Source organism: Meles meles, chromosome 21, assembly GCF_922984935.1.
Source record: "Meles meles chromosome 21, mMelMel3.1 paternal haplotype, whole genome shotgun sequence".
In the NCBI taxonomy this organism is placed as follows: Eukaryota; Metazoa; Chordata; class Mammalia; order Carnivora; family Mustelidae; genus Meles; species Meles meles.
In genome coordinates this window covers 26,160,448-26,173,688 of record NC_060086.1, presented here as the reverse complement: position 1 = coordinate 26,173,688, position 13,241 = coordinate 26,160,448, and the positions used below count along the sequence as shown (strand labels likewise).

The following is a 13,241-nucleotide window of genomic DNA, read 5'->3' as shown; positions in this document are numbered from 1 at the left end:
TAAAAATGACCATAATTTCCTTTTAGCTGCTTTATACAATTTTTTTTTCAGAGTTAGGCCATCACTATTTATCTAGAATTGATGTTTTCCCATCAGACTCAGCATACTGAGTTTGTACAAACAAAATAATGTGTTTTCCCTTATGAAACTACTTTAAAATCACTCAATACACCTATAATGAAAGATCTCAAACTCATTTTCCCCAAAACATTTTCTTTGTGAAACTAGGATGTGTCTGCAACTCTCACACAGCTGAAAACAGGGTCTCTTGCCTCACACCTCCTTGAACAGAAAGGGCTTAGCGGAGGTAGAGGCAGAGTCAGCGTGTAGCCCACGATTCAGGTCAAGGACTCTTCATTTTTGGAAGGTAGACCCATGGGTATTTCATGACATCACCAGCACAAACAATTCCATTTGTTAACAGTACAACACCATCCCACCAATAGATCCAACTCCAGATTCTATCCATCAGCAAGTCTAACTCAGCCTCCAAAATAGAGCCCACTTCTGTCTATTTCTTTCATTCACCATTATTACCATCCCACGCCAAGCTATCATCAAAATGACCTGAGAATGGGCGCACCTGTGTGGCTCAGTCGGTTAAGCGTCCGGCTCTTGGTTTTGGTTTGGGTCATGATCTCAAGATCGTGGTTTTGTGCCCCATATCAGGCTATTTGCTCAGTGTGGAGTCTGCTTGTCCCTCTCCCTCTGTTCCCCCTTTCTATCTCTAAAATAAATAAATAAAATCTTAAAAAAAAAAAATGACCTGAGGGGACGCCTGGGTGGCTCAGTTGGTGAAGCAGCTGCCTTTGGCTCAGGTCATGATCCCAGCGTCCTGGGATCGAGTCCCACATCGGGCTTCTTGCTCAGCGGGGAGCCTGCTTCTCCCTCTGACTCTGCCTGCCACTCTGTCTGCCTGTGATCCCTCTCTCCCTCTCTCTCTCTCTGACAAATTAAAAAAAAAAAAAAAAAACAGGAAAAAAAAAAATGACCTGAGAAGTGAAGGAGCACTTTTGAGGAAAAGTCTAAATCTAAGTGAGGACAAGGAGGAAGGAATGCCTTCACAAAGCAGGATACGCTTGGTTGGGGTTTTGGAGGATGCATAGGAGTTTTCTTGGAGCCAGAAAAACACTGCAAAGGCACAGAGTCATGAAAGGCCTTGGTAGAGGGCCTTTCATAACCAGAGCCACAGCATCTGAGGTAGACTCCAGCAGCCCCACTGGCGTAGAAAGAACCACAGCTCACCTCGAATTTCTGCCTCAGCTCTTCATTGCCCTCACTTCCTTCTGGCGGCACCGGCACGTTGAAGTACTCGCCTTCCTCCTGGCTCAGCAACTTGAACCTGAAGGGAGACAGGACAAATTCCATGACCTGACTTGATATTATTTCGTTGGTTACAATAAGAAAAGGAAGACTATAGACAGATTTACCTTAAAAAAAATGTGTTGAGGGGTTTTCTTTGGGGGGAGGTGTGCACGTACGTGTTCGTAGCCAGGTATGCTATGTATTTTTGTAACTATTCCACAGTTTTCAGAAAAAAATGAATATTCTGTGTTTATGCAATGTTCGGGCTCTGGTTCTGTTTCTCATCTTACACACACACACGTTTCTTAGTTCTCTCATTCAGTCACTCAGTGCTGTATGTTTTTACCTACCTTCTGTCTGCTACATGCTTTCTTATTCTGAAAGAATGCTATGACAATCTCCCATGGTCAGTGGATTCTTAGCACATTCTCCCAGCATCCTGGCTCTCAGCAGCATTTGGATGACTACTGCTTTGTCTCCATGATGCTGTTTTCTCTGCAGATGCCTTCCCCAAGTGCCCAGTATGACCCCCTTGAGAAACAGCATCCCTTCATAAGTACGTACACAAGCCCCAGAGTCAAACTCTGCTTGGGTTCAAATCTCCCCTCTGCCCTTGCCTCCGTGGGTCCCTGGACAAGCTAGCTAGGCTCTCTGAGCCTCAATTTTTCTCATCTATAAATCGGAACAAGAGTTTTTTTTTTTCAGGGGCACCTGGCTGGCTCAGTCAATAAAGCATGCAATTCTTAATCTCAGGGTCATGAGTTTGAGCTCCATGTTGGGCATAGAGATTACTTAAAAAAAAAAAAAGGTCTTTTTCATAGAATTACTGTGGAGCTAAGATATGGTGACTCATGCAAAATGATAAGCACAGTGTCTGGCATTTAGCAAATAAATCATCATCATCATCTTCACAGATATTGACATTATCCTAATAAACATGATGGCTTTCAGTGTGTTTTTTGACCACAAAGATGTTTCCATCTACTCAAAGGGGAACATGAGAAATGGGAAAGGAAAGGACATTCCAAAGACATCCAAGTCACTAAAGGGGAAAAACATCCCGGAGCTCCTCACTCCCCAAGAAAGACTTCCTAACTCAAATCCACAATTTTCATAATAATTTTATCCTCCATTCACAAAACTTCCTCAACAGCTCCTAAAAATAGGAGGAGAGGAGATCCAAAGCAGAGGTGATAACTGGCGTTTCTGTGCATCCACATTTAATATTCGGTTGTCCTCGGGGCACCTGGGTGGTTCAGTTGGTTAAGCGTCTGCCTTCGGTTCAGGTCATGATCCCAGGGTCCTGGGATGGAGCCCCACATCGGGCTCCCTGCTCAGCGGGGAGTCTGCTTTTCCCTCTGCCCCTCCCTACCTCTCAAATAAATAAATAAGTCAATAAATCTTAAAAAAAAAAAAAACCTCAATTGTCCTCTGCCCAGTTTCCAAAAGAAATACAAAAATAAGAGAACATCTGTATTTTTGTTGGCAATCAGGAAGGGTGCTATCCACACAGTAGTGTCTAGGAACTCGTACAAATTAAAGTAATAAGTAAGAGAACACGGAGCAGTGGTTGGCAAACATTATTTGTCTTTGTGGATTTTGCTAAATCTGGATATTATGATCCACTTCATGGTTTTCATTATATTGTCTCCTTTTTAAATAGCATATTCCCTTTGAAAAGGAAGCCAAGAGGTTACAAGTAGAAAGTAACTGTAAAAAAAAAAAAAAAAAAGTATGCAAATTAAGTTACCCAAGTCCAAGTAGACGGCATTGCTTACCAAAGGCTCTGAGACTTATGCCTGCCCCTCCTTGTTAAAATGGGAGCTCCGCCAGCGGCGTGAGTGAAAGAACATTAAGGGTACAGCAACACCAACTGAGACTTTCTCTTTATGATAATCTGAAGGTTGGAAAGAGCATTGGCCAACGAAAAGCTTGGCCAGGGTACAATTCAGTATTACTAATGCCCTAACCATGTGCTATCTAAACTATGTACAGTCTAGCCGCTCTGGAAAGTACTGATCAAGGGGGACTAACCAGCGGTGACTAGTCAACGGGACCCCCAACAGAACCCCACTAACGACCCTGGGCCAGACCACCAGGGACTAGATGACAGCCACCACTCTGATTCATATTCAGAAAGGATGGGACATGTCGTGGTGCCCTCGTTATGTCTGCTGGAGCCAGTATACTGTCTCTATGGCCCTGAATAAGGACTCATGTCTGTTAGAAAAGAGAAGCAGGGACCCCTTCCAACTTTGAGTTGGACAAAACCAACATGGGGAAAATGCCTCCTTATTGGGCAGTAGGACTGACTCTTTGATGTGTAGCTGTTTCCAGCTGTGGATCTCTCCAAAACGGCTAGAGGGAACAGGATCCCTGTTCTGACAAAGAAAAATTCCAAAAAAAAATACAAAGACTCCTTTCTCCCTTCATCTGATTTTGAAAAATTACAACTGGGACACTCATCATTCTTGTGCTCATCCGCCTTTAAGGATGGGTGGATACAGAAAAATAACAGGATGTATGAAAAACTCAGTCAAATAAAGAGAAACAATGAGAAATCAGATAAGTACCTCCAATGAAATAGAACTACTGCCAAAAGAGAGAAAATTCTAAAAAATATCTAGTTCATACTTTCAATGAGATTCAAGAAGCTAATGCATCTTTGAAAAGGGAACAATCTGAGATTAGAAAAGGCTACTCTCAGAAGGAAAATGCAATTACTAAATTTAAAAATCCACTTGAGACCATGAACACTAAGATGGATAATTCAGATAACAATTAGGGAACCCTGAGAAATTCTTTTGGCAGTTGAACCTGATATTTATTATATTGATCAGAGTTGAACTGAATGCCTTATGTATACCATTAAGAAAAATGTATATTACCAAAAATAATATACAACATGAAAGGAGGGAATATAGCAATATATGTATCAGGAAAGACATATTATGATCCATCTTATGTAAAAAGTTCTTACTATTCAATAAGAAAATGACAGGCAAAAATCAGGACATAGTCATTTATAAATACAAACAAGTGGCAATGTATAAATTAAAATATTCAATGAAATTAGTAAAATATGTATGATACTGGAATTCTGTAAATATGTATAATTAGTAAAAAAATATGTATCATCTTTGCATTATATCTTTGAAATTTACAATACCAGATGTTGACAAATGTGGGTACAATGAAAAGTACCACGCAGCACTGAGAGTGAGAATGTAAACTGAAAAAAATTGCAGAAGGGCTTGGCAAACACTTTAATAATACACACGTTCTCAAAGCCATCAATTCCAGGATTAGGAATTTCTTAGGAAATAATTAAAGCTATGCACAAAGGTTTGGCTGCAAGTATGTCTACTGTAGAATTATTTTTCTAGGTAAGGACTACATATCTTATAGTAAAAATATGATTCTGGGAGCGACTGTGTGGCTCAGTTGGTTAAGCCACTGCTTTTGGCTCAGGTCATGATCCTGGAGTCCCGGGATCGTGTCCCACATCAGGCTCCCTGCTCTGCAGGGACTCTGCTTCTCCCACTGACCTCTCTCCTCTCATGCTCTCTCTGTCCCTCAAAAAGAAAGAAAGAAAGAAAGAAAGAAAGAAAGAAAGAAAGAAAGAAAGAAAGAAAGAAAGAATATGATTCTGTACATTGAGGCAGATCTATAGAATGGGCCACATGAAAATGATGTTGCCCGAGATTACTGACTTATAAGGAAAAGTGTTTATAATGCATTTTTAGATGAAAAATGAGGGCCGTGACACAGTATGTACAGTCAATTTTCATTTTTTGTTTCAGATACACACACGTGAGCACGGACACACACATGCACACATAAGCAATACATACACACACAAAAAAACCCTCTTAATAATGTCAACAGTGGTTATCCCTGGACCATGGGATTCTGGATAGTATTTTGCTTTCTTATTTACATTTTTCTAATAATTATTCAGTTAACAATAATCACTAATACTTACTGAGTAATTACTACTCACCTGACACTGGGAACTTTACTTATAGTAACTACTCTAGTATCATAACAACCCTATGACATGAATACCGCTGTTATCTCCAAATGAGGAAAGGAGACAGAGAGGCAAAGCAAATTGCCCAGGGGTACACAGCTAGGAAATAGAGGAGCAGAGACTCTAACCCAGGAAATCTGATTCCAAAGCCTTAGATTTTTTTCCAGCGGAAGGGTGGGATTTGTAATAAGATCAAAACGACATTATTAGTAATAACAAAGCTTAAAGAAACAGAAATTTAAGGTAACAATGATATTAATAGTTGTCTTTTCACAAGAAGAAGAAAAGAATGAAATGGAAAAGGAAAAAAACCCCTCAGAATCAGAAACACCATATTGGAAATGTAGCAATTATGACCATAAGCATTAAAACATTTCCCAAAGGAAAAGAAGAAAGAATTTTGAATTTAGGTCTATTTTTTGTTGTTGCTGTTTTTCAATCCAATAACATGCCACATGTTCTACCAAATAAAAGGACTGAGATTAAACTTAAAAAAATGGGCAGGATCCACTAGGCAAGAAGTATTTACCACTCTGCCACCAAAGGAGACAGGTTGAAAGATCATTCAGATGTCCTCAATCCTTTGGCTCCTCCACCTACTCTGGGAAGAAGATGAAGTTCCTAAAAGGCCCCCATAGAATCTGCCGAGCACCCCTCATCCTGCCAGTCCTTGCTCCCCACTGATACCCCTTTGGAGAACCAGCTCCAGCCACACAGGTCACTTCACTGACCCTCAGACCTAATAGGTGCACTCCTGCCTCAGGGCCTTTGCACTTGCTGCTCTCACCATCTGGGACGATCTCTCCCTAGACTTCCACAAGTTCACTCCCTCAACTCCCTTCAGCTCTTTGCCATGTGTCTCCTTTTCAATGAGTCCTTTCCTGGGAATTATATTACATAAATTGGAGTATCACCATCCTCCTACCCCTTGCATTTCCTATCCCTGTTTCTCATTTACTTTTCTCTATAATATTCATCTTTAATTTTTTTAAAGTAGGCTCCATGCCCAGTGTGGAGCCCAATGAGGGACTTGAACTCATGATCCTGCGATTAAGACCTGAGCTGAGATCAAGAGTTGGATGCTTAACTGACTGAGCCACCCAATGCCCCTCTCTGTAGCATTTATCAGTTTCAAACATGCTATTTTTTACTACTCATTTTCTTTTTAACTTTGTGTTTTGTTCTCCAAATAAAAAGAAACCTCTATGAATCCAAAGAGTCAGCATCTAGGTACTTACTATGTATATTCACTGAAGAAATATCAGCAATAAGCCAAAATCATGGACAAGGAGTATTAACTGCAACAGATATAAATTTGTGTTGATAGAAGTCATTTTTAAAATAAGTCTTGAGAGGGGTGCCTGGGTGGCTCAGTGGGTTAAAGCCTCTGCTTTCGGCTCAGGTCATGATCCCAGGGTCCTGGGATCGAGCCCTGCATGGGGCTCTCTGCTCAGCAGGGAGCCTGCTTCCCCCTCTCTCTATGCCTGCCTCTCTGCCTACTTGTGATCTCTGTCAAATAAATAAATAAAATCTTAAAAAAATAAAATAAGTCTTGGAGAGTTATATAATCAAGAATGATGCCACACATAAAGCAAAAAGAAAAAGAAAATCAGAAATGAAAGAAGATATTCAGAAAAATGTTACTGGGCGAAACTCAATGAGCACTGTGCATGTTGGTCAGATGAAACAAATTTAAAAAATAGGAAGGCACAAAGATCTGGATAGTAAGATGGAATTAATCAACACTGAAATGCATGACCTACGAGTAATAAATGTAATCTTTTTATGGACATGTCCACAGAACACTCAGTAACACCAAACTAAGCTAAATCGAGAAAGAAAGTGAAGAAAGTAAAAAAGAGAAAAGAGGAGAGGAGACGAGAGAAGAGAAGAGGACATATTTTCTGACCATAAAGCAATAACACTGCCATTTGACATTCATAATGAAAAACGAAACAAAAAGTAACACCAGTGATTTCCAAAATGCCCCAATAAAAGCACGCTTAAAGGAAATTAAAAACGTAAGTGCAGACCTTCAGCAAGCAACAAAAACTAGAACGCGGCACATCACAGCTCGGAGGATATCTTTATTCCCTCTGATGCTTGTTCTTTATTCTTGAAGAGCAGAGCCCGTTAAGAGAAGGAAGATAAATTAGCAAAATGTTCAGCTGAAATTCACATGCAACCACCCAACAAACCCACAGAGAAGAGCGAAACACAGAATTGATACGTAAACCCCAGAACTCATTCTTTGCAGAAAAATAAACCAGAGCAAAACAGATGCACCCCTGGAAAACAAGGGGAAGGAAAGGAGATAGCAAAAACAAACAAAATTAGAAACAAAGGAGTGGATCTGACAACAGATGCGGGGCTGGTGGCAAAGCGGCAGATGAGGGGCCTGAGGCTGGCGTGCCACATCTGGGAGCTTGTACAGCTGCCCCTTTCTGCTGTGTGGTCTTCAATTACAACACAACAGAAGAGCTGGGAGAGCTCATCCCCTGCCAGATGGGGAAACTGAGTCTCGGAGATGGCATGGAACTCACCCAAGGGCCCACAGGGACAAGAATCCAAATGTCTAGAATTTGTTCCATTTACATTCAAGACAGGTTCGCAGATGTCTTGGCCCTGAATCTTTGGGGGGGGGGGGACTTTTATCTGCAAAACCCAAAGAGGGCTTTTATTTAGCAGAAGTTCCCTCCTATAACACAATTTCACAACTCGCCTAGGAGCGGGGTGGGGGATGCTACAATTAGCCCTGACTAATGGAATCATAACGGCTGAGAAGGCTGGAGTACAGAAGGTGAAGGGATTCACCTGAAGTCACAGAGCATCCATCCCCTTAGGACAGCCAAGGTCAAAGCCCTCCCATCTACCTTCAAGGCCTCTGCCAAACCCCTGTACCAGGAGGCAGAATGGGAGGGCATGTGCGTCAGCCCTAGCATTCCAGAGACCTGGACCCAAACTCAAGCACCGTCGCCTACGAGCTGTGCGTCCTTTCACACATTGCTTGAATGCTCTGATCCCAGGAAGGACGTTCTGCCCAGAACTGGTGGGAGAATTGAAGGATGATAATGTGTACCTGCAGGGATATTTTGGACTCAATCCTTTCATTCCCCCTGCCCTCTGCCATTTCCAGGGAGCAGACAGGGCAGGCACCAGACCAGGAAGCGGTGGCCCCTGTGGGAAAGAGCCCTGCCCGTTTGGGCCTGAGGAACCATGAGAAGTGAGCAAGGATAGGGCAAAAGCAGAGGGGCCTGGCCTGTCCTTCTCTGCCCTGGGCAGAGACCTACGTGGAGGGCCACATGGGCCCGGGATGCAGGGATCACTGGGACAGCACTCCTGGCCCGCATGCAGGAAGCTGAGAAACGAGGGCTTACATAGGTGGCCTGGGGAATAGGACAAAGAAGACACTATGTGGAAGGACCTCACAACTAGAGGCAACAGGCCAGAACCTGGGACTCCAGCAGGAGGCCAGAAATGATGTTCCAAACTGGGGAGAGAGGGGGGATGGAGGACGGGGGGTACCCGTTCAGCCTCATGGGCACGGGTTCAGGAACCAGGCAGGAGCAGCCGCGCTGCGGCAGTCAAGCCCAGAAGGCATACCACAGGCAAGAGGGTCCCCTTCTTACCACCAGGAGGTCACAAAACGGCCTAAGAAAGTCTAGGTACATTACAGAAAATAAAGAGGCTATTCGTGGGTATCAATGTGTGACTCCAGGACACCTGGAAAGTGATCAGCTCAGAGCCTGGCATCCAGCTAAGAGTCACTAAGTGGTAGCTATTACTCTAGTAATTATTATCATGTTCGCTCTCCCGTCTCACTCAGACCCCCTGGGGGATCATACATTCTTTCTCCTTAACCTCCTTACGCCTGACTTAAAGAGGAAGGAATTCGCAGTCTGTCACTAGTGCTAATGGCAGCACGCAAAGTCAGATCATCCATATGTTAAGAAAAATTACCCAAGTTTTTTTTATCATGAATGGATATCGTACTTTGTCAAATGCCTTTTCATTTTTTATTTTATTTTTTGCCTCTATTGAGATGATCATATGGTTTTTATCCTTTCTCCTGTCGATGTGATATATCCCGCTGATTGAACCACCCTTGCATCCCTGGGATCAATCCCACTTAGTCATGGAGAATGATTTTTTTTTTTAATGTGTTATTGGATTTGATTTGCAAGTATTTGGTGGAGAATTTCTGTGCCTGTGTGAAATGGGAAAATGGTAAAAAGATGGCAGTGTGACCCCTTACCGTCATGCAACGACATTTTTTAAATAGTTATCTCCTTCCCTGCTATTACTGATTAGTCTATTACTTAGAACTGTTACTTATAATCCACAAGCCAGTAGGGCCCACATGGCCTCCCAGCTCTGCAAAGACAATCGTTAACTATTATAAGTTCTGCCAGTCTGGGGCACCAGGCTGGCTTTAGTCGGAGAAGCGTGCAATTCTCTGGGTTGTGAGTTCAACCCCTACATTGGGTGTAGAGGTTCTTAAAAATAAAAGCTTTAAAAAAAAAGAAGAAAGGGGCACCTGGGTGGTTCAGGCAGTTAACTGTCTGCCTTCAGCTCAGGTCATGATCCCAGGGTTCTGGGATCAAGCCCGGCATCGAGCTCTCTGCTCAGCGGGGAGCCTGCTTCCCCCTCTTTCTCTGCCTGTCTCTCTGCCTACTTGTGATCTCTCTCTCTCAAATAAATAAAATAATCTTTTAAAAAATAAAATAAAACAAAATAAAATAATAATAAGAAGAAAAGCAGTTCTTCTAGTTGTAGATGGACTGCCCCCAAGGCTGTGATTTCATTGCCCTGTTTGGCAGTCAGCTTTACCTCTAACTTACAAAGGGACTTCAGCATTCCTGCGTCTCCTGGTCTACCAATCTGAGCTTCTCAAACCTTTGGAATCAGCCATTCATGTTCCTGGTCTCCCCATTCGTGAGCTAAGGAAAACTGTAACAGATGCTCCTTACCTATTTTTTTCTGAGAATTCTGTTGTTAACCGTTTGTGGTCTGTGCTTTAACACACCTTATTACTACTGTTAATTTTGTACCCACATGGCTTTCATCCTCTTTCCCATCTGCCATCATATTGTCATTGAGTAGTTATTGATGTCATTTCTTCTCGCTCCAGAAGTTAAGTGCCATGAGGGCATGCCTGTCTTATACCTGATGGATCTCTAGTGACTAGAAGAGACTAGAGAGAGACTCAAAATCTATTTGAATAAAAGTCTGTGATAAATACAGGAGTGTCTGGGTGGCTCAGTCGGTTGAACATCCAACTCTTGGTCTCATCTCACTCAGGGTGGTGAGATCGAGCCCCGCGTTGGGCTCCACGTTCAGTGGGAAGTCTGCTTGGGATTCTCTCTCTCCCTCTGCCCTCCCTGCCACCTCCCGCTTGCATCCTCTCTCTTTTAAATAAATAAATAAATCTTTAAAAAACAACAACAACGTCTATAATGAACAGGGACGAGAGACAAGGAGGTTGTATGGTGAGCAATGAGGAGGATGTGTGGTCCTCGTGATGCTCTCTCTTTCTTGCTCAATGGGTCTGATTTTTTATTTTCTTTCACTTGTAACTGAAAAAGTCCTGAATGAAGTCATAAGGGAGACAATTTCTCTTAAAGAGATAAGAGCAGCCAATAATGCCTGCTTTGCCCAAAGCTATGGTGCCAGGTTGGACTATGTATTCTGACTCCTTTTACTCAGATGATGGTGAAACCAACCGTTGCCAAGGGAGCTCACCCGGCCTCTTTGCTGGGAATACTGAGCAAGGATTTTTTGCCAGGAGAAGGGAATGGAACAAAAACTGCAGAACAAAGGAGATACTGCAGCTGACCATGACGTAACCTCCCAGCACCTCTGTGGCCAGGCTTGGTAAGTGGTCCCAACGAGGGAGTATTTTCCTATGGAGCTGGCATCTGACAGAAGATTGGGTGTATTTTTAGGGTACATTGTAAGAGCCACTTTAGTGCCCATGGGGCCAGTCAAGACATGAAACTGTGTAAAGTTAGACAGATGTAAAGCAATAGGGAATGGTGAAGACTAGGGCAAACAGAAAATCCACTAACTACTCACCTGTTCTCAGTTATTGCCTTGTAGGCTCAGTGCTTCCAGATATTTCTGGCTTTGCAAGCCAGAAGTCCAGATTCTTTTTTTTTTTAAGTAGGCTCCATGCCCAGCATGGAGCCCAATGCAGGGCTTGAACTTGTGACTCTGAGGTCAAGACCTGAGCTGAGATCAAGAGCAGGACACTTGGGGGGCACTTGGGTGGCTCAGTCAGTTAAGCATCTGCCTTCGGCTCAGGTCATGATCTCAGGGTCCTGGGATCGAGCTCTACATCGGGCTCTCTGCTTCTCCCTATGCCTCTGCCCCTCTCCCTTTTCATGCTCATGCTCTCTCTCTCTCAAATGAATAAATAAAAATCTTAAAAAAAAAAATTTGGATGCTTAAACAACTGAGCCACCCAGGCACCCCCAGAAGTCCAGATTTTTATGGAAAATGTCCTGATTTTGAAAATACTAGGAACTGATTTAAGTACAAGGATGGAATAAAACATATCTGTGAGGTGGATCCAATCTACCAGCCATCACTCTGTGACTCTGTTTTAGTATTTCACTTTTAGGACAAAAAGGAAAACATCCTTCTTCCCATATTCGATGGACCAAGCTGTATGGCAGCTTTCAAAGCAAAATCCTGCTTACCAGCCATCAACACCAGCTTTCTGCAGTTCGGAAATCCCAAACGACAAAGATCCCATGAAGTCATTCCTGCTGGTCAGATCCCAGTCCCAAATCTCTACGGACAGTCTTCTGTCTTTGTCCGATTCTTTCAGTTGGCTGCCAAGAGCAAGAAGAGAGGTCAGAGGAGTTTACTGTGATTTCTCAAGCAGATGAAATGTTTAAGAGGAGAAGGCCTGAAGGTGGGAATTTTTAAAAGATTACAAGCTGTTGCCAGCTGCATATTCCTTTTCCATCCCAGGCAAGCTCCCCGGGGAGGGAGGGCTGCTCAAGTCCCGCAGCCCGTGGCTTGCCCAGGTGAAGGACCTGGACCAGCTCCACCAGAAACAGTTCTAGCCTCTTTCTTACGTCTTAATAGGGTTCGGGATGTTCGGGAAACCCTCCTGACAAAGTGGCAACAAAAACTCTGGGTATCGATGACATAATTGCGTGAGTGTTTGCACACACGTGAGTTGGCATGAGACTCAGGACACGTGTGGAGGAAGCAGCCTGGCTGATGCTGGTCGGGGAAGCTGTTCTGAGGCATGTCCTTGATGGAGGCTGAGGTGTGCCCCCACTTTCGCCCTGAGAGAGGAAACAGGGAGATGGGGTTCCCACAAGGAATCGTGCTTTTGGCCCACAGCCTCTGGAATCTCCCTTGGGAAGCTGAATAAGCCAACTCCTCCTTGACCCCATATTTGCTGGGGAACTCTGGGCACATTCGTTAACATTGTCAAGCCCCATTGGTTAAATAGGGATGAAATGGCCAATGAACTGAGATCATTCACTAGAGTGCTTTTTACAACTGGGATATGCTCCATAAACACTGGCTGACGTCACTAACCCATGTGGGTCCAGATGCCTCAAAAAGTGACCCCAGGTTCTTGGGAGCACTGGCCCGGGAAGATACGCTGTGGAAGCTCGCAGAGAACTCCCGACGGGCTGTGCCCCCAGCACACCCGTACCCCCAGACTCAGCCCCACAGGGTGATCACCACACCCTATGGGTTACGTCCCACTGTTCTCTGAGACCAGAACTTCTCCTACAACTTGCCTTCACCTAGCAACACATCACACTACTTTCTATCCCACCCACTCCCCACACCACAGACATTCTCAACTCTATTAAAAAAATAAGTTCCAATTTTTACTTGGCTGGCAGTGCAAAAATGCAGATGGAGGGGGAGT

General features: G+C 43.5%; 1 protein-coding gene across 2 annotated transcripts in view; it reads right to left on the bottom strand.

Moving 5' to 3' along the window:
• The window catches only part of PRKCB (protein kinase C beta), a 328,913-nt gene that overhangs the window by 94,059 nt on the left and 221,613 nt on the right, over positions 1–13,241 (bottom strand). For both annotated transcript variants that reach the window (XM_045993021.1, XM_045993020.1), the window contains exons 7-8: positions 12,040–12,174; positions 1,246–1,342 (exon numbers count right to left, since the gene is read on the bottom strand). In XM_045993021.1, coding sequence (XP_045848977.1) covers positions 1,246–1,342; positions 12,040–12,174 — 232 coding nt within the window. The remainder of the gene's footprint in view (positions 1–1,245; positions 1,343–12,039; positions 12,175–13,241) is intronic.